General features: G+C 49.1%; 1 protein-coding gene across 1 annotated transcript; it reads right to left on the reverse strand.

Moving 5' to 3' along the window:
- Positions 1 to 3,765: 3,765 nt before the first annotated feature.
- FGF6 (fibroblast growth factor 6) lies at positions 3,766 to 16,726 on the reverse strand. The gene is made up of 3 exons (XM_022577346.2): positions 14,628 to 16,726; positions 13,578 to 13,681; positions 3,766 to 4,458 (listed from the first exon to the last, which is right to left on the reverse strand). Exons 1-3 carry the CDS (start codon positions 14,971 to 14,973, stop codon positions 4,282 to 4,284), a joined length of 627 nt encoding a protein of 208 aa, XP_022433054.2. The 5' UTR covers positions 14,974 to 16,726; the 3' UTR covers positions 3,766 to 4,281.
- Positions 16,727 to 25,297: the final 8,571 nt, after the last annotated feature.

Genomic DNA, 25,297 nt, shown 5'->3' on the forward strand with positions numbered 1-25,297 from the left:
GAAAAAGAATCCAGATGAGAAGCGACCACAACCCAGAGATTCGTTGTCGGTTTTAATAGGAGGGGTGAAGTCAAACAGTTTAGAGGAACGTATAAAAAGAGCTTTTCCTTTTTTGCTGGAACAGGATATGGTTTGTGCACAGCACATACATATTAAAAAAATAGAAGCCTCACATCTTACAAACACATGACTGAACACAGTCTGAGTTTTCCTACCCACTAGACCCGAGCTTGAGGACAGCTCTGCCCTGGGACCCAGTCTGAGGTACTGATGGATTTCCAGAAAGGGAAACCCGCGCGAAGATGCAGCTGTCCGGATGGTGGAATTTTGGTAGTTCATGAGGTATCCAAACGTGGGTCTGTGTTAGCTATCCACAGGATGGACTAGATTCGGGATGTTCTGGGCATAATTACCCCTCCCTCCTGTCCTGGGAAGAGCAAACACCAGCTGAGGGGCAAGTGCAGGTTGAAGTGTTTCTATCCATCCTTCCGGCCCTGACCCAAACATTCCTACAATTGGAGTTTTCCTGGGAGGTAGCAGAACGAGTGGCTGGGTTCTTGCTGGGAGGAGAGGTGGGCGGCAAGTATTAGAGACCCACTTCACAGGTGCATGAGTGGCGGGTGGCAGAGAATACCTTCTCTGTGGCAACAGGCACAGAGCCCTTGGGGGAAAGCATTGGGATAGAAATATGTAGGAGTTTTCTAGCTTGTGTCCACTGAAAAGGGGCAAAAAAGGAAAGGGAGGGCAGAGAGGACATCCCGGTATCTTGGAGGCCAGACGCATTTGGTTTGTACTAGTGGCTGTGGTGCAAAGTGGGCCGAGGCAATGGACGTCCAACCCCGGGGAGAAGGAGACCGACAGCTCACGGCCTTTTGTGTTTCCTTACTCCCCCAGGACTCTTGTAGGATCAGAATGTGAAAGATCCGAGATCCTGGACAAGAGAGGACCAGAGCCAGCCTGGGCGGGAGAATCCCAGCTGTTCCGGGTCGGACGGGGCTGGAAGAGAATTCCAGGCCTGGGGAGAAAGCAGTGCGTCTAAAGGAGAGAGGTTTACAGCCTGGATGGAGGAAGGAGAAAATCCCCTTTTTCTTAAGCCATAGAACGGCTCTGACCAGGGGCTTGGGCTATGTGTGCAGGAGGTGCAGGGGACATGGGGGCGGAGAGGAGGCTGTGAAGGAGAACCGCAGGGTATCCATCACAAAGCTATAAGCTGCTTTCCCAGGGAGGTGCAAACCCATCTGGGAAGCGGGGAGGGAAGGGCTTAGAAGGCAGCAAATGGTCACTGTAGTCAACAGCAGGACCTAGAAGGGCATTTTCTGGTTTCCTCTGAGCTCTATCCATGGCCCCGCGAGGAGGGTGCCGATTCTTTGTGGTCCTGGCCCCCAGTTTGTTCTGAGCTAACCTCGTCCCAGCTGGGAAGCCATCTCCAAGGGGTGCACGTGTGTTGCTCTCTTCTTCATCGTTTGCTCTTGAAGAGGGAATAAGGCAGCCTCTAGGCTCCTGGAACCCCACCTTTGCATGGAGCTGCTAGAGAAGGTTCAGGAAGGAAGAGAGGCCAGTTATCTACAAAACTCTATGAACCAGGGTCAAAGCTCAGGATCTGGGGGAGGGAGGGAGGACCCAAGTCATTCTTAGTACATCCTCAGCGGGAAGGTGGGGACACCCCTGTTCTCCTGCTTCTGCCACCTCTTCTGCAGCCTTTTGGGTCCGATGGGGCAGACAGGTGAGTTCAGAACTCAGATGGGGATCAGCTAGGAGAGGATTCTGCACACCTGTGCTGATGTCACTCTGTTCCTGCCCCGTAACCCACTTCTGCGGATGGGGATTGACTTTCCCTAAGTCTAAGTCACTCACAGGTCAAAGAGAAAGCCCTTGGGAGAATTCCTTTGGATGGGAAGGATTTGAAACAGTCAGTGATGCATCCCTACCTCCAGAGGTGATCTTCAAAGTATGGAACCACTGGTACAGCACGGGCCCTGGTACCAGTGAGAACAGACGTCCAGCTGCCCATAGCGATGCCAACCTTAGACAACCCGTATGCTAGAGCGACGGGTATCAAGCCTGGCTGGCTTTGGGATTTCAGAGTTTCTCATTCTCACTCCTAACACGAGAGATGGGAGTGGACATTTGGGGAAACTCCTGGTCAGGATTTGGACACTTTTATAAGCCTTTAGGGAGTTGCAGGAAAGATCTAACCATCCGGAGGCTCTCGACTCTCTTTAGAAGAGTCCCTCCTGCAAGGGAGCTCAAGACCTGGGAAGAAGGGAACGAATGGTTTGGGACCTGCGACTTTCTTCTCCTCTCCAGATCGCGGTCCATCCGTCCACCCAGCCCTCCTACACGCCCACCACGTCTCATCTGGAACTGACATGCAGCTCAGGTCCTGAGTGCATCTGTTTCTGAGGTACCCTGTTAAAAAAGACCAGTTACTCAGGACAAGACCTCCTGAAAAACAATCAGCTTTGTCCCCTGCCTCCAAGCAGACCTACACTTGAAATATTCTGAACAGTCAAGATGGACCAATTTTCTCCCCCTTCTGCTTGACCAAGACCTCAACTCGGTCCAGTTTCTATCCAAGTTTCGACCACTCTCGTCCTGAGCTCTTACTGTCCGCTCCATCTTCGCCCGCCTTGGTGCAGCCTTTTCTTCCTCCCCCAGCATGTACCTGCCCTGATATGTGCCAGGCAGAGAAGGCAGCCAGTAGGGTGTCTCTTCCTTGGATCGCCAACCTCTATCCTCAGCTCATCTCAGGTGAATCTGTAGATGGCCACCTCTGCAAATGGACAGGTATGTCAAAGGAGAAGGTATTTGCAGCAGATGAAGGCTTGTCTCGCAGGCTGGGGCCCCCGAGAGTCGCAGAGGGTGTCAGCTCATTCTGCAAAGCCACAGACACTGAAAATATCTGTGCTCTGATATGGGTCTCTCTGGTTTCAGGTTTAGGAACGTTCCAATGGTTCAGGAATCTGAAGGCTCCAGGAGGACAACATTTATAGTCGCTTGGGGCACCTCTTCTTTAAATACTCTCAAAGGACAGGAGGCAAGGAGGCATCGTACGGCAAGGAGCTGCTTCAGCTTGGCTGCTCTGTTTCACGGGATTATCACTCCTCTCCTACTGTAGGGGGGTCAGAGGGGGCAAACTCCGGAGGTCACAATGCCCGATTCCGCTGCACCCAGGCACGGAGGTCACGATGCCCGATTCCGCTGCACCCAGGCACCAGCGCATGTGGCAGAGGACGCCCGAGAAGGAAGTGAGAGTATCAGATGAGAACTTGGGTGAGTTTCCTGGACGTTGCTGGAGAGGAATTAGCATCTGTAGGCCAAAGCCTCTCTACTTCCTTCGTGGCCTATTTTGTACCCCCTCACCCCTCGCCAAAGAGGTTGCCATTATTAGGATCCCTGTCATCTGAGGTTAAAATAAGACCTGGTTCAAGGTGAGGAAAAATTATGGGCAGGCAGCCTGGCCCCAGCTTGTTCTCGAGCTACGCGCAGCACTGACTTCCAGGCAGAAAGGCTCTCTCTAGAACACTCAGTCTCGCCCGCTGCTTCGAGCAGGTTTCCCCCCCGCTGCCAGAGACGCTGCTCTACCCTTTCCTCCAAGAGGGGGATCCCTTCTCCCCCAGCCTCCCTGACAATGTGTCCCAGTGTCCCCAGAGCCCTCACATGCAGGATGCCCGGAGTACCTGCCCACTCTTTCTGGTCAGCAGCTAAATCTTACTGCCTGTCACCCTGCCCTCCCTGCACTTAGAGGACAGCTGCTGCCCCCACCTCCATGCAACCCGCGCAGTCAGTGGCCTCTGAATGGAAGGGTGATTGGAAAGAGGCAGAATGGGAGCACGTGTCAATCCTGCTGGGTTGACAGGTGACATTCCTGTAGGCAGATTCCTGAAGCGATGACCCCGGGAGGAAGAAGCCTGCTGTTCCGAGATGCCTTGGTTCTGACGATATATGCCAAGATGTATAGATATACATCAGTACACACACAGGCTTCCTCCCTGCCTTTTCCTGTGTCCAGGTCCCACCCCCCAAGTGTCTCTGGACCGTCTTTCCTCAGATGAGGTCAGAGCATGGGATCCATTGCCATTCTAGGATGCCGGCTGCAACCCCTCGCTTGGGTGGGTCACGTGTCATGGGGTCCGGTGGCCAAGGGAACCGACTCAGGTCCCCCCAAGCATAAAAGGAGCCCGAATAGGGGGGCATGGGGGGAGGGGGGAATTGTTCACTTGTGCAAAATTCCAACAGAAAAGACATTGCTTTCCACCTGTGAGCCTTCCTTCAGGGTCCTTACATCCTGGGGAGGAAGTGAGTGACGGTCATGGTCGGGGACACCTTGCTGCCCCGCTTCACCCGTCCGTATTTGCTCAGTGCGATGTAGGTGCCTCGGTACAGGTCTGACTCATAGGCGTTGTAATTGTTGGGCAGGAGGGTCTCTCTGAATTTGCACTCCTCTTGGAAGCTGGGCTGTGAAAGAAATGGACAAACGGCAGAGCATCAGTGACAAATGAGGCCCAGCAGGCACGTCTGCGGTGGGTCCCTCGCTTTTCCATGTCAGACAGCCTCCAGGAGCTCTGGGCCATCCTGGGTGAGCAGAAACATGGAAGCTGAGAACAGGGGAGCCTTAGCTCTCATGGTTCCCCCTCACCTCCTCTCCTTCACGATGAGGAAGCCCAGGCCCGAGGATGGGGGCGGACAGCCTGTGTCACAGGGGGGCTGGGGGTTCTCCTGACTGCCAGTCCCGGACACTTTCTCCCAAGAACAGGGATGATGGTTTATTCAGAGAAAGGACCAGGGAAGGATAAAAGAAGCTGTTTTCTCAAGTCCACTGCGAGAGGACCTAGTGCAGCAGGATAGAGAGCTGGGGTTTGCCTGGTGGCTCTAGTTGTGTGACCTTGGGGCAGGCGCCTCCCCTCCCAGCCTGATTCCCTTTTCTGCAAACCATATGGTTGCGGAGCATTTGGTGGGGGGGGGCCCGGTGAGTGGAGGGCGAGATGGATGGCTTCCTAAGTCCTTCCCAGCACATCTGTTTAATATGGTAACTGTCTCTCCACTTGTGTTCCCTCACCCTGTCTCTCCCAGTTTAAGGTCCAATTTGCTGCCCCGTAAAGGGGCCCATTCTCGGTTTTGACTTTGAGCCCAGAGTGGGGGGCACTGGCCTCAGTTTTTAAAACCACACGAACTGGAGCGAACTATGCACACAACTTGAATCTTGCTTCTTCACTGAACAATACGCCCAGTGCCTCCTAGGCGTCCACAGGTCGCCAGGGAAGGGCAGGGACAGAGATGGCGAGAAGCAGCAACTTTTATGGGGGAAAGAACCTGGTTCCCTCTGTGACCAGCAGTGCCAAGGAGTCGGGGGCCGGTGGTGAATCACCCCCTCCAGAGCGTGTTGCGTGAGGACCACCTGTTCAGAAAATGAGGGCCAGGCTTCCTGTCACACATCAACAAGTTCAGCCCCAATAAATCACCCAAGTCTTCCTTTATTCCTAGAAAAGAGAGCCACTTCCTCCCAAGCCCACCCGGGTCACTGCCCCTGACTGGAGGGGTTTCTGGGCTTCCGATGGGGGTCGCTCCCTGGGAACCAGGAGGCCTGGGATCTAGTCATTAAAGAAATGTAGAATGAAACCGAAACAGAGCTGAGCATTAACACCCGACTCCTTCCTGCCGACGGAGGCCATCGGCTATAAAAAACCCACTCGGTGGCTAAGCGGCTGTGCTAGGGGTATCGCCTGACCTTCTTAAAAGGAATTATACTGTGAGCACCTGGCCTTGTCAGCCGTAGGGTGGACGAGAGCCTCTTCCTGTTATGAACGGAGGAGGATGACCCAGCTCCTCAGCGCTCCGAGTGGACCAGTCCGGCAACACGGAAAACAGTGTACCATCCCAGGGGACTCCCGGCTCCCCGAGACAAGGACTGTGTCCTGTTGAGCACGTGATGCTGAATGAATGATGGTCTAATTGGAACGGCACAGCCACCCTGCCGGGGTGGCTTCTCTTTGATGCAGCGAGAGCTGGCAAGGGACAGGCGGCGTTGTTTAGGAAACACGTCGGGTAGTACCAGTCGCTGGTCCCTTCTGCCCCAGCTGAATGAACGCATCCCCCCTTTCCCTCTCACGCCCCTGGGTTACTGTGTACAGAGCACCTTCCTGTGATGTTAATTTGCTTGAGATGACCCTGCGAGCTTCCACCAGCCATATCAACTGGCTTCTGAAGACCATGCCAGGAAGTTCTGTTTTCACAAGTTTTCATCTCCCTTGTTATGGGTGCTCAAAAACACTTGTAGAATGAAGAAAGGAATGTCCCAAAGTAGGAAAAAAAAAAACTCATCAAAATAGGCAAAGAGCATGTGACGATTCACCTCTTACATAGCTGTGTGAACTTGGCAAATGATTTTACCTCCTAAGCCTCAGCTTCCTCATCTGTAAAATGGGAACAGTGAGAATAATTCCGTCCTAGCACTGGAGGGAGCACTCACTGAAATAATGCACGGAGAGTCCTTGGTATAGTGCCTGGCACACAGTAAAATAAAAAATAATTTGTATTGCCATAGTGATGCTTCTCTAATTGATTCATGAATTAGTTTAAATTAAAAGCACTAAAAGACTTTGTCTTACCCGGGATCATCATTCCTGTAAAACTTGCTGTGGGTTGCAGGACAATTTAGCTTCTAAGTCCTGCATTTGTTGCCTGAGTGGCAGTAGGAGGTGAGCCGGGGGGAGGAGGGCACCGAGCTGACTGGGCTCCGGCCCTGCACCCCTGGGGCCTCTCTGGACATGGGGGGTCGGGGCAGCCACAGGACCTAAGGTTGTCGATGGGCAAAACTCTGGAGCAACAGCACAAGGGAAAAATAAAGTTGGGATCAATGGTAAAAGTTGAGTAGAAGTAATGCTACATGGATTAACAGTCTGGTGTGGATCAACTAGCAAAATGCAGTCCAGAAGTAAATCCAAACAGGAGCATAAAATAAAGGTGGATCTGAAATGAACATAAAATACAAGTGGCATTTCCAATCACTGGCGAAAACGTGGTGTTGGAAGAACTGGATGCTATCTTTAATAATCATCATAGTAATAGTAACAATAATAAAGTTTGATGTATGATGTTATTCCTAACCCTAAAATAAATTCCAAAAGGAACAAAGATTTAAATGTTAAAAAGAGAACCTTAAGGGGAGTTCCCTGGTGGCCTAGTGGTTAGGATTCCAGGCTTTCATCGCCGAGGCCCGGGTTCAATCTCTGGTGGGGAGACTGAGACACCACAAGATGCGTGGGCACAGCAATAAGTAAGTAAGTAAATAAATAAATAAGAGAGAGAAAGAGAAGAGAACCTTAACATAAGTCAGAAAGGTCTTTCTAAGTAGGACACAAAAAACTAGAAGGCATTTTAAAAACCAAGATGAATAAATTAGACTTCTGCTTGGAAAAAAATAATCACCTTAAACAAAATAAAAATATAAATAGCAAACCGGATTAAAAAATATTTACAATGCATTATATTTTGTAATATATTTTGCAATAGATTGAATTTTGCTACTATATCCAGATCCCTGAACTCACTGAAAAATGGACGTTTATGAACAGACAGTTCACAGAAAAGGAAATACAAATAGCGTTTAAACATAAGAACATGTGCCTAACAGAGAAACATCAACCATAACTGTGTGATCACATTTTTAATTGTCAGGTTGCAAAAAGAACACTGTTTGACAATGGGCTTTCATTGATGAGGGCAAGGGGACTAGGAATTGTCATTTGCTGTCTGTTGGTGTGTATATTATTATAACCTCTATAGAGGGAAATATTACAATATTTATCAGAATAAAATAATAACTACAGCTTTGGATACTAATTCCACTTCTAGGAATTTATCTTACTGGTTCACTCCCACTCATGTACAAAAGTCACGTACCGCGGCATCATTTGTAATAGTGAGAGACCAAAAACAACCTAAGTGTCTACCAGGAGGGCAGTGGTTAGCTTAGTGATGGGAGGGCCACCCAATGGAATACTCTCAGCCATAAAAAATGGGACCTCCTTGTGCACGGATTTGAAACGGTCTCCAAGGCGTATTGTTCAGTGAAGAAGCAAGATTCAAATTGTGTGGACAGTCTGCCCCAGTTCGTGTGGTTTTAAAAACTGAGGCCAGTGTGAGAACATGCACAGGGACATTGGGACTTCCTGGGACGGTAGGTACACAGGGCCTGGCAACAGTGGCTGCTCTGGGGAGGGTCTGGCTGGCTTCAAGACAACAGTGAGAGGGAGACTTCATTTCCGTGGTATATTCTTCTGCACGTTTTCCCCCTTAAACCACGTCCATGTATTACCTCGTCATGCTAGTAGACTACTGAAAACGGGAAGGGAATTCAGGATAGAAGATGGGCCAGAAAATGGAGTGAGAGAACCTTGGCATCAGAGACTGGTCCATTCTCTCCCCCGGGTCCTGTCCTTCCCCCTGTCCATCCCCTGCTTCTCTCCCCTCTGTTCTAACTGTTTATGACCCTGGAGAGCACCCTGCCCACCAGTTTCCAGGAGACTTCATTTCTGATCTGGATGGTGGTCAAGGGAGAGGTTTCGCGTGTGGTTTGCAAACTCTAGAGAGGAATGCAGATCTTGGGGCGAAGGACCTGGGGGGAGTGGGGGTGGGGGAGGGGGAAGAATTGAGCGATTGGGGCCAGAAACTCAGGGCATTTGCCCCGATCCTCTGATCTAGAATGTGTCCAGTTGAAGAATCCAGCCTTTGCTAAGGTCTGAGTCTCCTAAAACACATTCGTTTAAATGTGCAAGACAGTGGTTGCAATATGCACTGTGCTTTGTTCTCTGATCATCAGATTTTGATTATTCAGCCCCCAACCCCAAATTTTCAAAAAGTTTCTGACCTCTGTTTCTTTCCCCTAGCCTACCTCACGTCCCTAGCCTTCCCCCGAATTCTGTGTCCATCTGAAGTGAGAAAGGAGAAATGGGTGAAGTTTGCTTTGGAAGCCTCTCTACCTCGCCCTTGCCCGCTCCTCTCCGCACCCCTCTCCACCCCATCCTTGGTGTTCAGGTGGCCACGCAGCTGGGGGCGAGGCCAAGACCATGGCCCTGAACTGCTCCCTGCAGCCCGATGCTCCACTGCCCACACGGATGCTCGAGCTGGCATCAGGACCAGCCCCTCGATTCATCTCTCCATTCGTGCCCCTGCGCTGAGTCTCATGACTCAGGAACGTTGGCTCCTGAGCTCTGCTGAGAAAAGCCAAGTGAACGACATGTTAATAAAAGCAGCTACCGTATATTATTACTTGAACAAATGAAAATAATTCCCCCAGATCACATTGCCTGGGCCTGCCGGGTCCCAAGCTCCAGCATGACAATGTCTTAAATTCCACATAGGTCTAATCAGACTTATGAGGACCCAAACTCTAAAGCATTTAGCTCTCGCAGTGGAGAAGGGCGTTTTGCAGGGGGGTACATACAGGGGTGTCTCTCGGCGTGAGTTACCTCTGGCGGAAATGCCCCTTAGAGTCTGCGGTGGACCAGACATCCATCCCATCTTGTCTTTGGTCAGTAGGTCACCCGGACTAATGAAAGTGTCTTTTTATCTTTAAAGTTCTTCCTTCTAGGCCTGCCCTGGGCCACTTGCCCCCGTTACTCCTGGCTGCGTGTGTGCATGGGAGCTGGGGAGGGGTGTGGAAGGATAAGGAGGCGGGTGGTGAGAAAAAACCAGAAAACTCCTTGTCCTAAGACCCTTTCCTCCTGCAGTCCCTGACTGCTACTTTTTTGGTCCTTAGCTGAAATGGAGAAATAACATCTCCCGGCTCTGAAGACATCTGTCTGTTCTAATCCCCGTTCCTAACACACAATTGCACCGGCAATTTAGAAGTGTTTGAAGATGTCTCCACCAGGCCTATCATGGCTTCTCATTCCTGTATCGCTCTGGGTAGCAGGCGGGCTGCAGACAAAGCTGTTTGTGAGACTGTCTGCAGGGTCCCCCGGGCCCCTCGCTGTAGCACCAGCCCCTCCCTGCTCAGGGGTCCCATCTCCCAGCCCTTCCACATAGTCTAACACCAGGGACCCTTTGCCTCATCCCCTCAGGAATGCGCTCTCCTCTAGGGGAGGGGTGCAGCTAACTGAGCGAGGGCAGGCAAAGACTTGGTTCTCCCCTCCCCAATTGTAACGTCCTAGGTAACAGTCAACGGCCTCTGTGGATGAAACAAATGCTGTGCTTTACCAGTTGTCACAGTACTATTGATGAAAAGGATGGAGACACAGTTATAATTAGTAAAACCAAAATCGCTCAGAAGCATAACTGATTCTAAAGCACAGGGATTCTTACAGAACCACTGCCAGGTGGAGATCTTTGATTTTTATCTTTTAAATTTTAAAAAGATCAAGGAGACTGGAACTCACTGATTCCTGCCTCGGTCCACATCAGAGAGAGCAGAGATAGGTCTGGTCTCAGAGAGGGTCACAGGCTTTGCCCGAAGTAAGACAGTAGCTGGAGGGTGGGCGGGCAGGAGCTGGAACCCGGCTCCTAGTCTGCACACCAGGTGCTCTTCTGCTGCCGGCCTACGGGCATCACCTGCTAAACCTGGAAGCAGGTTTGCACACAGCCCTGATTCACCTGAGACCCCGGAGACCCACGGTCACATCTGCGAAGTGAGGATAAAGGTCAGATGCACCTCCCAGGGGTGCTGGGGGATAGTGTGCTCAGAAAGCATCCCCAGGGCGTCTGACAAACAGGAGGTGCTCAATACAGGGGAGCTACTTACACTGTCGAAACACTGCCACAGGCTCTGCACCCCTCTTTCCAAGGGATGAGACCTGCGGGAGGCACCTAGGTGGGTTTTCCTGGCTCTTATTTTCCTACCTTGCCCCTGCTGCCCCCTCCTTCCCCCCCAGCATGGTTCCCCTCCCCCCAGGAGAAACCCCACTGAGGGGCCATAGCAGCTGAGCCACAGGGAGGGGAGGCAGCTCTTGGGGCTTACAGGGAAATAGTGTGAATGAAATCATCACCCAGTGGGAGTTTTTCCAGCTCTTTGGATCAGCTGGCTTTGGATTTTAGACTGTGATAATGGCCCCTGGGGGCGTAGCAGGGAGTGGTGCCCGGGCTCGGGGCGCCAGGGAGGGCAATCTCCGCCTCCAAGAAGGTGCCTTTGGGCCAGATGCTCCCGGGTGTGTGTGGGGGGGTGGGTGGGCGGAGATTGGGGTGTAGACCGTGGGCGGGGCTTCTCCTACGGAAGCCCCCGTTTTCCGGGACTCCTCTCCTTTAGTGAGCCCTGCGGACCCCCTTTGAAGTCATCTGCCCAGGAATGAGGGGTCAGGGGCGTCACCGACATCAGGGGTCCGCCCACACTTCAGAGTTGCCCCCTTCCTCGTGCTCCTTGAACGTTCTATCCACCTGCAGCACTCTCGCTGTGAGGTCCCCTGTTCCCAGTCTCCCCGGCTTCTCCTACGGGGAGCCCAGGTTTCAAGTGGGAAGTGGATGCATTGACCTTCTCTTTGCACCCTTTCCCCAGCTCACAGTTCAATTTCTTTCAGAATAAGGAGAAAAAAATACTAAATAGCTTGTTAATGAAGGTGGCAGAGATAAGGGTTGATGTAATTGGTGATCCTTCCAAAAGATTCACCTTGCGTAGAACCCCAGAGCCAACAGCCTCTGTTCCTGGCTCTGCAACGAGTGGGATTCCAGGCACTACGCCGGCTGCAGGGAAGGGGCTCTTTGGGGCGACCCACCGCACAGAGCGGGCACTTACTCCACCAGGGCCTCCTTGGTTCCAGCTGCTTCGTCCTCTCCATCACATACGCAGAGAGCGGTGAAAAGGGCGTCTGAGAATCCCAATCTCATGGCTGTTTCATCTCCCAGCAGCCCTCAGCACTAGTGTAAGCCTTGAGCAGGGAGGACTCCTTGCCCTCGGAAGGCCAGGTAGCCTGGTGGTCCCTAGCCTGCCTGCACCTCAGAAATACCTGGGAAACTTACAAAATAAAAACAAACCGATTTGCAGGCCCCCATTCCAGCCCTACTGACTAAGCATCTCTGAGGAAGGCCCCCAGAAATCTGGACATTTAACAAGTTACCAAGGTGATGTGGATGCAAATGGTCCTCCCACAAGACCCGCCTCTAGGAAAGAGGGGTGCAGAGCCTATGGCAGTGTTTAGACAATATAAATGACTCCCCTGTATTGAGCACCTACTGTTTGTCAGGCGCCCTGGGGATGCTTTCTGAGCACACTATCCCCCAGCACCCCCAGAGGTGCATCTGACCTTTATCCTCACTTTGCAGATGGGACCCTGGCTCTCCCGGGTCTCAGGTGGATCGGGGCTCTGTGAAAACCTGCCTCCGGGCTCGGCAGGTGATGCCTGTAGGCCAGCAGGAGGAGAGCATTTGGCGGTACAGACCAGGACCCTAGTTCCAGCTCCAGCCTGCCTACCCTCCAGCGCTTGCCTTCAGAGGCCCACTGATTCTAATGCACGTCTTGTCTCCACGTAAACGAGCCCAAATGGAGAGGTGTTAGCACTGTAGATCACAGGCCGAGGTCACCCGAGCACCCCGTTTGGGTATTTCACAGCCCTGGTCTGTTGGGACAGCCTCCCCGGACCCCAGCACCGATCCCAGATGCCCCTGTTCACATTCAGATCCTGTCTGTCCCCACGCAAAGGTAGAACAGCCCTCCAAACCCTCCCCATAAATAGCCACTCTGCTATTCCTTGACCACGGCTCAGAGGTCTTCCTTTCTAACCTTATTTCTGCCGAAAGAACACCCAGTTTCTTTGCCTTCGTAGGGACGCTTTCCCAGCCCATATTTTGCAATATGCCAAATTATGGGCTGAGAGGCCCAGGAACGAGGGGCTCAGAGAGATCAGAGATTTCGGTAAATATGGAAGTTGGTGAGGTTAACCAAAGTGCTAGCATTGACACACACACACACACACACACACACACACACACACCCCGCCAGGGATGCCCTGTGATGGGAGAAGGCAGGGGGTGGGATCTGGGGCCAGCCAAGAGAGTCTTATATCCCCTAGGGGAGGATGCTTCTCCAGCTCTTGGGATCAGAGACCAGAGGACTTAAAACCTTAAAGTAAAATGTCCACGCACTGATGAAGGCGAGGAAAAGAGCTTCGTGTCTTTCCCTCCTGCTGTGCTCCAGGCTGGGGGCCTCGGAGGGTAAGCCACGGGAACAGCGTGCCCAGGCTGAAAGACAGGCCTGCTTCTCTGGGCCTCTCCTGCTCAGGACCTGACCGTAAGCCTGGACAAACAGCTTTATGACAGAACGTGGGTTTCCCTCGGACCCAGAAGCCCTCTGAGCTACGGTTTCTGTCTTAAATGACCTCAGCACATTTAAGCCTGCATCGAGGCAGGGTCAAAGTGAGTCAGGGGCGGTGGGTGGGATCAGGGAAGACATGGTCCAGCGCACAGGCTGACTCACCGTGCAGCTAAGAAGGTACAAGCCCTTCACTCGCACCAGCTCCTTCCACAGCAACCCCCCGACCCGTTCTAGATAAATATTGACGCCCCTCTTCAAGATTTTGCATTATTTTCTTCAATTGCGTAATCTTCAGGCCTCGTACAGCCTGAAGCTTCCCCTGGCCTGATGAACTCACCGTGGTGTATAATCTTCCTTTACTGTTCATGGCAACGAAGAGGGCGCTTTTCACCCCAAAGAGACTCACCACGCCTCGCTCCACTGTGGAAATCTCCAGCAGGCCTGACAAAGAAACGGGAGCTGCATTACCCCAGGCTTGTGCAAATCAGAGCAGGACGCCAACCTAAAGGTGACCCTCCAAGGGCATCTAGGCCCATCCCCCTGCTTCTAGAAAGTCAGACCCTCCATCACCTCCACCCTTGATCTCACTTTAGGAGATCGGCTGCCAGGCTCGGCCAGTCCTGCTACAAATCCAGTTCGGCAGGGGAAAGTTCTGACGTCAGAGTTAGAGTTCACGGTGGCCACTTAGGCATCTACCTAAAGTCAGCTTTGAATCTGGGCTTAATCACACCACATCCTTGACGTGGGTAAAGGAAGTAAATTCTGATTAGCTTTGTTAACAATGTATACTCCTCATGTTTCAACAAATAGCCCATCTAATCTTGCAAACAAAAAAAATCTTGCAAACACTGGATCCTGCAGCCCTATCCCCTCCTGGGGAGAGCCCATCTAGGCAGCAACCCATCAACTTGTAGGACAGAGGGGGCAAGTTGAAATAAAAAAAGGATGTGCTTCAGCTGGAAATTTTGCAAACAACTTGCCTTTCCTCTCAAAGAGAAAAGCTAAATAAAAAGCAGCATGTGTCTAATTTGGTCCAAGCATCCTCACCGGTTCTCCCAACCCTTGTGTCATGGCTCCCCCAGGTTGGGGGTTCCCTGTGGTCCTACAAGGCCATGGCTGGGCCCATAATGCTGAAGGAATAGTGCCTCAGGGGCTCTGTGGGGTGATGGCAGAAGACACCAGGATGCTCGGACCTCAGCACACTTAAGCCTGCACCGAGGCAGGGTCAAAGTGAGTCAGGGGCGGTGGCTAAGCTTATGGGCATCCATAAGAATAACGCTTCCCCCTTCATAACAGGACTCCAGGCACCAGAGCGAGGCCCCTCCATCCTTTATCCCTGCTTGAGCCCCAGCCCCCAGCTTCCCAACTGGTTGCAACTGGCACTCACTGTAGGGGTTCTCCTCGTGGGTGCCACTGATCCGGCCGTCGGGGGGCACCTGGAGGTGGAAGCCGATGCCCACGTTGCAGTAGAGCCTCCGCTGCCGCTTGATCCCCACCAAATAGCCACTTTCCCAGTTCACGCCGGCAATCTCTCCAGCCAGCCCAGCCCGAGACCTGGACAGCAGGGTGCCCCAGCCCCTCGAAGCCAGCAGAGTGCTGTTGGCGCGGGAGCCCGCAGGAGAGGGCACCACCATGCCCACGAGGACGCCGAGGAAGATGAGAGCCCGTAGCGTGCCCTGCAGACATCCTGCTCCCCGGGACATAGTGATGAGCTGCCTCTGTCCCAGGGCCATCCACCTTGCCTCTCAGGCACGTGGTCAGAATTAATGGCCCTAAAAATACCGCCCTTCTTGTTTTTCTCCCCTCGGCATGGCGGCAGGGGCTTATTTTTGGAAGGCAGTTGAAGGCTGCTGACATGAAACGAAAGCCTGCTCTGGGCACTCGGGTCTGGAGCAGAGGGACCCAGGCTGAGCCGCGGCCGGTACGGACCATGGCTTGGGGACGCGGTCTAGCTGGCCCGCTCACTCCGACCCGAGTTGATTCTGCTTGATTTGACCTATCTTTATAGTTCAGCAGCCTGGCCCGCCCCGCCGCCCTTCATCACCCTGACGTCAGCTGGCCTGGCTCACTTATCCAGGGCTGTAACACTAACCTGCTGCTGGGCCTGGCGGCCTCCCCAGACCCCCGGCACCCAGGGACGCTGGGAGCCACTGTCATTCCAACTATGAAGCAGGAATGAAGTGAGCAGTGAGCATCTCTGAGGGGAGGGAGGAGTTGGCCAGGCGCCCCGGGGAAGAGGGAGGCCAGAGGCCACCCAAGACCCAAATTGGGCAGAAGTTCTTGGCCTGGCAGCGCTGGCTTCCTTATTTAGAGGGCAAAGGGTAAAGACAGGGATGGGGCAGTCTTGGTGGCAGGCAATGACCGGGGCACACGCATTACCCTATTCATGGAAAGAGCTCATGGTTGAGGGCCATAGAGCCTGGGGGGATGCTGAAAGGCTGAACCCCTTTAGCAAGAGAGGACAGAGATGGGGGTGCGGTATCCAAGGGTCCTGAGGATCGTGGAGGGTGGCAAGGCTAGGGTTGGTCTTCTGCTCTCCGTCCCGGTCATGGAATTCACCCAGCCAACAGGGTGGAAGTTGCGTCTGGCCCTTGCCATGGCCACTGGCCATTTTCCTATCTGGGCTCACCCTTGGCATCTGACTGATGTCATTCATTCCCATTTTACAGATGAGGAAGCTGAGGTGGGGAGAGCTTAAGTGACTGAGCTTAGGTGCTGAGTAACCATAGCTAGTAAGTGGCAAAGCCAGAACGTATAAAGTCGGCCTGAGTCCAAAGCCTGTGCTTTTAACCTCTGCGTGATGGTCTGATGTAGAAGTTAGATTTGCACGGAGTCTACTGAGCTCATTACATACCGAATTACACGGAATTATTTCAATAGCCCAGATGCTTCGCCCAGCATCCGTGCTGGAGGCTGTGGGCAGCCTGGGGAAGCTCCTAGGATGAGGCACACTGCTCAGGGCCTGCCCTGAGACCCCACTCCCTCCCCTCTGATTCCAAGCTCCTGCCCTGGCCTGGGTCCCGGCCTCCAGTCTGTGGAGTCTACCTGCCTTCTGCCCCTCTGCCTGGTCCATTGGATTGATGTCTTGCTTAGGATTTCCACCAAGCCTTGCATGTCAGTTTTGCCCAGATCCCTTGAAGCCCAGGGGATTTCTCTCATTACCTTCAGCTGCTAAAATGTGGGGACTTGGGGAGGGAATATACGAACCTCTGCTTAGCATAGCCCTCAACCATTGGGCCCCTAGCTTCCCTACCACCTTTCCCCTCCCTGTCACCTGCATTACCTCACACCCAGCTTTATCATCACCAGCACCATCTTTCCCACAACAAGGAAAGACTGGCACCCTATGGGCATAGGTAGGCCTTCGTTAGAAAACTAGTAAAAAAAAAAACAAAACATAATTAAAAAGAAAGCATCTCTCTGCAAAGTAGGAGGGTCTTGAATAATCCAAAGGCAAAACTGTCAAAAAAAGAACCATCATGTTGGATTTCCAGCTAGATTTCATACATTTACATTTTCTTGCATGCAAGAGCAGCAGAGACACTCCCTTACCCGTGTTCACTTTGGGATCTTGTGTTCATGATGCTGGTGTTCTGACTTAAGGAAGAGGCAGCCTGGCAGCCTGTTGGATGGTGAGAAGTTAGTCTGAAATGAACACTTGCCTTGGATGATTGGAGAGGTGCTCAACAGCAGGGGGTCAGAATCTCTGCGGATTTCTTCTTGGAACCCATCCACTGTGGGACCACTTTGGAGGAGAGATTAAACCATGACAAGGTCCGTGTCAAATATCAACAAAAATAGTGACTCTCTTTAGATTCATTTAGATTCTTCGGGCAGAGATCGTGGTTGGCATCTTATAAAACAAAGGGCTTCAGAATGGGGGATGCCTGGATCTGAATGCCAACTCCATCACTTGTTAGCTGTGTGACCTTGGAAAAATTTTGAACCTCTCTGAGCCTCGTTTGTTCATCTGCAAAATGAGGCCATTACTACATAGGGTTATTATATATTAGCAACAATACATGCAAAGGGCCAATGCAGAGCACAATACAGTCTTTTCTCAGAAACACATTGAAAATCACTCATCCAGTTAAAGGAGGACAAGCCCAAAGTGAGAAGGACCATCTCTCATCTCAAGGATGGGAGAGACACATGGCCTTCTAGTTCCTAAATGCTGGCCACCCAAGCATATACTGTGATGGCTGCCAACATATGCAGAAGCAGGCAGCTCGGATTCCTAAAATATTCTGAAAACCAGTAATAGCCTTGGTATTGTCCCCTGTTAAATATAAAACTTAAGTAATTCATTCTATTAAAAATCCTGGGTCTTATTTTTATCAGGTGATGTGATGAGGCCCCGTTCTAAATGTGCCTCCTGGGTCTGTCTCCATAGCAACTCCACTGTGCTCATATATCCATAGATTTTTCCTGAAGACTAATTAAGTTGACAACTGCTAGGGCTTCTTGGTTTACCAGATTTGCACCTGACTCTTCTCCCGGGGCTTAGGGACCCCTATGGATGTGAAGTGATAGAGAAAAGAGTAACAGGTGGAGGAGGCCTCTCTGCGGACCCCTCTTTCACATAGCTGTCCAGCAGCCTTTGGGGCTGTCAGTCACTCTCTCTGGATGAGCTGAGAGTTGATGGAGGTGAGCGGGGAAAAATGCTAATGTCCGCCTCCTTCCACAACATGTCCTTGTCCCCAAGTGGGGTACCACGCGGTAGACATTGGTCAAGTTTGACCTGCCCAGCCGAACGGCTTCTGTCACAACCAGGCAGGATGCCTTCTACGCCTCCTGGTTATTACATAAAGAACTTCAAACACCTCAGGAGTGACCATAGGGAAAGCACAGAAACTTGTGAAAAGTGCTGCTATTTGTACTTTTTACATTTAATTTAGAAGAAGTAACATTTACCTTTTTCTTTCTTTCTTTTTTATTTTATTATTACTTTTTGGCCGCACCACACGGTATGCAGGATCGTAGTTCCCCAACCAGGGATCGAACCCGTGCCCCCTGCAGTGGAAGCGTGGAGTCTTAACCACTGGACCTCCGGGGAAGTCCCAACATTTGCCTTTTTGGAATGACAGAAAGTAGTTCGGAAATTACAGAAAATTATCAGGTAGTCAACAAAATAGCTGTGTTTAGCGTCTTCCTGTCTTTTACCTTGGTCTTTCAGAGCTACCTGGGCAATGGGGCTGCCGCCTCACTTGCTCTCTCCCTCTCTCTTGCCCAGAAACCCATGCACCCACACCTGGTGTTCAGAGGTAGCGTTTGATCAGGGGTCTTGATGGGTTTGAGATGGCCACGGGCAGAGGGGAGAGACTAGGAAGAACCCTGTCCAAAGCTGACATTTAGGGCCCGTGACACTTGCTACAAGTGGGAAGATTCAAGAGAAAACGTTTCCAGAACAAAGGTCCCCAAGTTGGACTTCTGTGGGAGGGGTCAGGTCTTACCTTGCTAGCTGGTCCCTACTTTTCACTTTCCTAATACTCAGCTCTCCCCAGGTCTCACCCACGTAAGTGGGACCCCATTAGAAGTCTAATCCAAGTTTCCCTAGTTCTGACCTCTACCAGCTTAGGTGGAGCTTCACCCCACTATAAGTGGCCCCAAATTATTTCTAGAAGTCCAGAGCACGCCTCATGCATGTGGGTGAGCACTGTCTGGGACAACCACAGGGCATCTGCCAGGACCCCCATCCACCAGCCTTCCACCTCCTGCTGGGCCGCTGATGGGTATTTCTTTTCCTTCCAAAGCTGAGGACCCCAAGCCCTCAAGGAGCCAGTGCTGCTTTATGTTCTGTTTCAAAACCAGGACGAGTATCTCTGTCCCTTCCTATAGTGATGCTTGTTAGAGGAATGTCTGACCAGAACTACTTGTGCCCTGGGGATTTCCTCTTTGGGATTTTATATTCAGACTCCTTGCCTGCAGAGGACCAATCTTCGTTATGGGTCAAGCCCATAGGTTGGGCTCCCTTTTCCTCCAGGATGGGTTCTTTCTCAGGGGGCCCCTCAAAGCTCAGGCAAATAGACTTCTGCTGGGGCCAGCCCACCCGTGGTCTAGATGCATAAGTTCAGACTAGAGACCTTGCTCCTCTCCCAGCCGTCCTCTGCTGGGAAGGGGTGAGGCTGGATGCTCAACTTTGTGGCCTGGTTGTCCAAGGATTTGCAGAGTCTGCTGGGAGGGGCCATGTCATCCTCTCCACCCCAGAAATCACCACCGTGGGTTCAAGTGCTTCCTGATCGACCCCCTTCAGTCTGAAACCCATCCTACTGTGTCTCCCAGTCTCCCTCTCTCTCTGTTTCTTCTCTCTGGGTCTCACCCGCTCTCTCTCCCCCCACCCTCTCCCCTCTCCCCCTGACTATTCTCCAGCCTCATATACAAGCCTAGAGTGTGAGCCAACTGCCAAGGAGGCAGAACCTCAGGGTTGGTTGACCACCAGGGCCAAACAGCTCAGCTGAATTTGCAAAGGGGCAGAGGAGTCAGATAACTTTCTGGAACCTGGGAACGTAAGGGATCTTGGCTTGGCTCAGAGTTTTGAGGTTTCTCAGATTTGCTTTTCATGATCATCATCGAATAATACCTGCTGCGGGCTGAGGCAGGGGTGCACCCTGCCAGCCACCGTACAGAGTTATGTAAAAGACTCAGCCCTCAGTGGCAGGCTCCCCAGTGTGGCAGGACAGGCCCTGCATGTCCTGGCCTCTGCTGGCCTCTCTTGCTCCATCCTCTGCCTCTCCCTCTTTGGGAATTTTTGCTGGAATGGCCCCTGGCTCTTGGGCACACTTTGTGCTGCTTCTGCTTCCGTGTCTTTGCTCAAGCTGTCCTCTCTTTGCCTGGCAAATTGCTTCGCACCTTTAAAGACTCAGCTGAAATGTCACCTCCGGAAGCAATCCCTGACAACTTTCCACCTGTCCCTAAGCTGGACTTGGTACCTCTGTCTCCCCTCCCCCCATCCCCCCTTCATTAATGTTTTGCATGTTTCTCTATCACGACCTCTACCAGCTTATACCATAATAATCTGATTAGGTAATCGTTCTGATAGTGAAGTCTTGGATGCAGCAATGGAGCCTTATTCGTCTCTGTATGTTCAGAACCTAGCACAGTACCTGCCACATAATAAGGTTCATGAAATATTTGAATAAATGGTATTGAATTAAAGGCTTTGAATCTGTGGATTTCATTAGATGAGTGATTCTCAAACAAGTTCCAAGCCCTCTGTGGAGGTGTGATCAGAATTTTGGTGGGGCATATTAATTTGAAAAACCACTTTTGATATTACGATTTGCCTTCTGTCATAAAAAAACAGTTACACTGGTGACATCGGCTTCCACTGTGATGGAGAAACTTGTACTGGCCTTATGCTCCCATAAGCGAAAGTTGGAAAAATAGATGAAACAAATTTTTAGATACTGGTGACAGGCAGCCCAGGACCGTGACCCCTGAAAGGAAGGAAACAAATGAGATGGACCCTAGGATCACCTTTTCTTTCTGCTTGGAGGCACCTTCTAGGTCACAGAGCAGGAAAGAACCTAAGCAGAGCCTAAAGGCCCCTGAGTTGAGGATACAGAGACCAGAGATTGGAGAGGATGAGGCAGGCAGAATTTGCAGGACTGCGTACCAAAGAAGAGACAGTATGTAGAGAAAGAGCTCCAGAAGTCGGTATGCACCCTCCCTTAAGTCTACTGCTGAATACTAAGCCACACAAGTATAGGGTGAAACTCCATGAAACCAGGAAAAGCCCTGCCAGACAGCTGTAAGCGGAATGATTTCCAACACTCACACTGGGCTGTTTGTGTTCAGACCAGTCAGAGTGGAGAGCACTAGATTTTCTCAGTAGAGAGCACAGAAGAGCCACACCTTAGCAGTGGAGATAAATGGGATCTAGGGTAAGACTCTGGACTCTCCCCAACATTGTCAAGACTTCTACTCGGGCCAAGAGGCAATAACAGGAGCTGGATTTACCCTCCTGATCCAAACAATTTAAAAACTGGAAAAGATTAGTCAAACAACAGTTTTCCAGATATTAGACATCAGGCAAGAAAAAACAGTGATTCCTGAGAAATTAGAAGCTGGCAAGGTGAATCCTACACTTGCCCCACTTACTATCTTAAGAGAGTTTTCAGGCATGGCACAGGGAGGAGAAACCTAGGTGGAGCCTGGTAGACACCGTGAATTGAGGAGGGGAAGCTGACTGAGGGGACCAAGGCAAAGAGAGTTTTCAGGGCAGAATTCCAGAGAAGAGAGAATGCATGGAGAACTCAGAGACATGCAGAGGGCAGCCCCCTTGAGTGATCAGCAGAGCTCTGATTAGTGCATGTATAAGCCACCCAAGGCTGGGGAAAGACTCCCCCCAAAGAATTAGACTGCACAGTAGCTGGAGTTCACATAGGACTGGAGACAGCGCCTGTTCCCACCAGACAGAGGGAAATATACAATAATTCACAGGACATTGGTTTGAGTACTCACAAGGGTCTCACCTTAATAGTGGGAGATGGTTATCCTCAGACCAAATGCTGCTCTAATACCGAACAAATATTAAAAGAAAAATCCCAAAGGATCAATCTGTTTCCAAGTAACTTAAATTCACTCCTGGAAAAACTCAAGAATATTCATAAAAATACAAGAATATCCGGACCCCAACAGGACAAAGTTCAAATGTCTGGCGTACAATAAAAAATTACCAGTCATACAAAGAAGCAGGGCAGTATGACAGTCATAATAAGGAGAAAAAATTTAAAAGTAGAAACTAACGCAGAACTGACACAGATGCTAGCATTATCAGATAAGCACACTGAAATTGTTATTATAATTCTATTTTATATAGTTCTATTTTATAATATTTATTATAATTCCAAATGCTAAAGGAAAAAATAAACAATGTTAAATAGAGACACAGACGATATAAAAAAGACCCAAACTGAACTTCTAGAGATGAAAACCACAATGCCTAAGATGAAAACTGCACTGGATGGGATCAATGACAGATTAGACATTGCAGAAGAAAAGGTTAGTAAAATCAAAGCCATAATAATAGAAACTATGCAAAATGAATCATAGAGAGAAAAGGTAATTTTTAAACTGTACAGAACATCATTCAGGCATCCTAATATATGTGGAGTTGGAGTCTCTGATGAACGGGAAGGGACAAAAAATATTTGAGGAAATAATGGCTGAGATTTTTCGGAATTTGAGGGAAACTATAAAGTCCCAGTTTCAAGACGCTCAGTAAACCCCAAGCCCAAGAAATATAAAGAAACTATAAGGCAATCATAACCAAATTACTGAAAACCAGTGACAAACAGAAAATCTTAAAAGCAGCCAAAGAAAAAACACATATTATATACAGGAAACAAAGGGAAGGGTGACAGCAGTTTTTTTTGTTTCCCCCCATAGGAAATATGACAAATGAGAAGACAGTGGACCAACATCTTTAAAATACTGAAAACACTGTCAATCTAGAACTCTATCGTCAGCAAAACAACTTTTTTTTTAAAAAGGAAAAATAACATCATTTTCAGCTAACAAAAGCTGAAAGAACTTATAACTAGCAGACCCACACTGCAAGAAATGTTAAAGGAAGTCCTTCTGGGAGAAGAAAAATGGTACTAGGTGAAAGTATGGGTCTACATAAAGGAATGAAGAGTGCCAGAATGGTAAATATGTTGGCAAAAACACAAGATTTTTAAATATGTTATTTAAATCTCTTTAAAAGATAGTTGATGGATTATCGTTATTATTTGTGTTTAATCCATCAACTATCTTTATCTTTGAGTTTATTATATATGTAGAATGTACATTGCATAAAATGTATGGCAACTATAGTAGAAAGTCCAGGAGGAGAGAAATGCAGTAAGGTTCTTATGCTGTACGTGACGTAGGATAATATCACTTGAAGGTAGGGTGTAAGTCAAAAATGTACCCTATACACCCTAAAAAAAAATAACAAAGAGTTACAGCTAATAAGCTAACAAATGAGTTAAAATGGAATCCTAAAAAATACTCAGTTAACTCAAAAGAAGGCAGAAGAAAAAATGAAAGAGCAAAGAAAACAAATAGCAGTATGTTAGATTTAAACCTAACTGTATCAATAATCACATTAAATGCAAAAAGTTTAAGTACATCAATTAGTAGGTAGAGATTGTCACATTGGATAAAAAAAGCATGACTCAAAGGATGCTGCCTAGGAAAAACCCACTATAAATACACAAATACATTAAAAATAAATCAAAATAAAGCTGGAATGTCTATGTTAATGTCAGTCATAGTAGATTTCATATCAAAAAATAGCATAAAAATAAAGAAGATCATTTCAAAATGGAAAAAAGGCAATTAATTAAGAGGACATAAGAGCCATAAATTATTATGCACCTGACATTAGAATTTCAGGAAACATGAAGCAAAAACTGATTTAACTACAGCGAGAAATAGACAAATCCACAATTACATTCAAATATTTCAATACTGTCTTGCAACAATTCACAGAACAAGGGGACTGAAAATAAGTAAGGATGGAGAAGACGTGAACAGCCCTATCAACCAACCTGACCTAGTTGACATTTATAAAACTCTCCATCCCAAAACAGCAGAATACTGTTATTTTCAAGGGCACATAGTACATTTATCAAGATAGATTAGGGTATGGGCCAGAAAACAAGTGACGGTAGGATCCAAGTCATATAAAGTATGTCCTCTGACAACAATGAAATTAGAAATCAGTAACAGAAAATATCTGGAAAATCCCCAAATGTTTTAAAAATGAAATAACACAATTCTAAACAATCCATGGGTAAAAGAAGAAATCTAAAGGGAAATTTAAAAGTGTTTTGAACTGAATGAAAATGGTAATACAACTTGCCAAAATGTGTGGCATTCCATTAAAATAGTATTTAGAGGAAAATTTATAGCACTAAGTGCCTATATTAGAAAAGAAGAAAGATCTCAAATCAATGACCTCAGCTTTTGAGTTCTCAGAACTAGCAAGGATAAATTGGAACTTCCTCAGCTTGATAAAGGGTATCTATGAAAAACCTGTGCTAACCTTATACTTAATGGTGAAAGACTGAATGCTTTCACCCTAATATCAGGAACAAGGCAAACATGTTTTCTCTCTCACTTCCATTCAATATTGCCATTGGAGGGGCTTCCGTGGTGGCGCAGTGGTTGAGAGTCCGCCTGCCGATGCAGGGGACAGGGGTTCTTCCCCCGGTCCGGGAAGATCCCACGTGCCTGCCGTGGAGCGGCTGGGCCCGTGAGCTGTGGCCGCTGAGCCTGCGCGTCCGGAGCCTGTGCTCCGCAACAGGAGAGGCCACAACAGTGAGAGGCCCGCGTACTGCAAAAAAAAAAAAAAAAAAAAAAAAAAAAAAAATTGCCGTTGGAGGTTCTAACCAGTGCAACCTGGCAAGAAAAAGTAAAAGGTGCTGAGATTGAAAAGGAGCTAGTAAAACTGTATTTGCCGATGACATTGTATCATTATGTTGTAGGTAGAAAATCTAAAGAAGTTAAAAAAAACCACACAAAACAGTATTAAAACTAATAAGCGAGTTCCATAAGTTTATGTATTAAAATCAATTGTATTTCTATGTACTAACAATGAACAGCCTGCAAATGAAACTAAGAAAATAATTCCGTTCACAACAACACCACCAAAAAGAATACAGTACTGAGGAATAAATTTAACAAATGACATTCAAGACTTGTACACTGAAGAGACAAAACACTGCTGGAAGAAATTAAAGAGCTAAATAAATGGATAGACATTCCACGACCATGGATCATAATAACACTCAGTGTTATTAAAATGGCAATTCTTCCCTAAGTGATAGATTCAGTGTAATCGCTATAAAATTTCAACTGTTTTTTTTTCAGAAATGGACAATGTAATTTTAAAATTTATATTAAAATGCAAAAACCCCTAATAGCCAAAGGAAAACCTTTTTGAGACAGAACAAAATGGGAGAACTTCTTGATTTTAAAACTTACCATCTTGATTGCAAGATTCGAATTCTAGTAAGTTTTTTTTAAATAAATCTTTTTCATAAGGATAGAAACATAGATCAATAG

Source organism: Delphinapterus leucas, chromosome 11 (assembly GCF_059928025.1).
Source record: "Delphinapterus leucas isolate spDelLeu-1000000601 "Yukka" chromosome 11, BTC_Dleu_Yukka2, whole genome shotgun sequence".
NCBI lineage: Eukaryota > Metazoa > Chordata > Mammalia > Artiodactyla > Monodontidae > Delphinapterus > Delphinapterus leucas.

Coding starts and splice junctions, on each gene's coding strand:
- FGF6 (XM_022577346.2), bottom strand. CDS start 14,973: ATGGCCCTGGGACAGAGGCAGCTCATCACTATGTCCCGGGGAGCAGGA. Junction 13,682..14,627: donor CCACGAGGAGAACCCCTACA/GTGAGTGCCAGT, acceptor TTTCTTTGTCAG/GCCTGCTGGAGATTTCCACA. Junction 4,459..13,577: donor AAGGAAGATTATACACCACG/GTGAGTTCATCA, acceptor TTTCTTTCACAG/CCCAGCTTCCAAGAGGAGTG.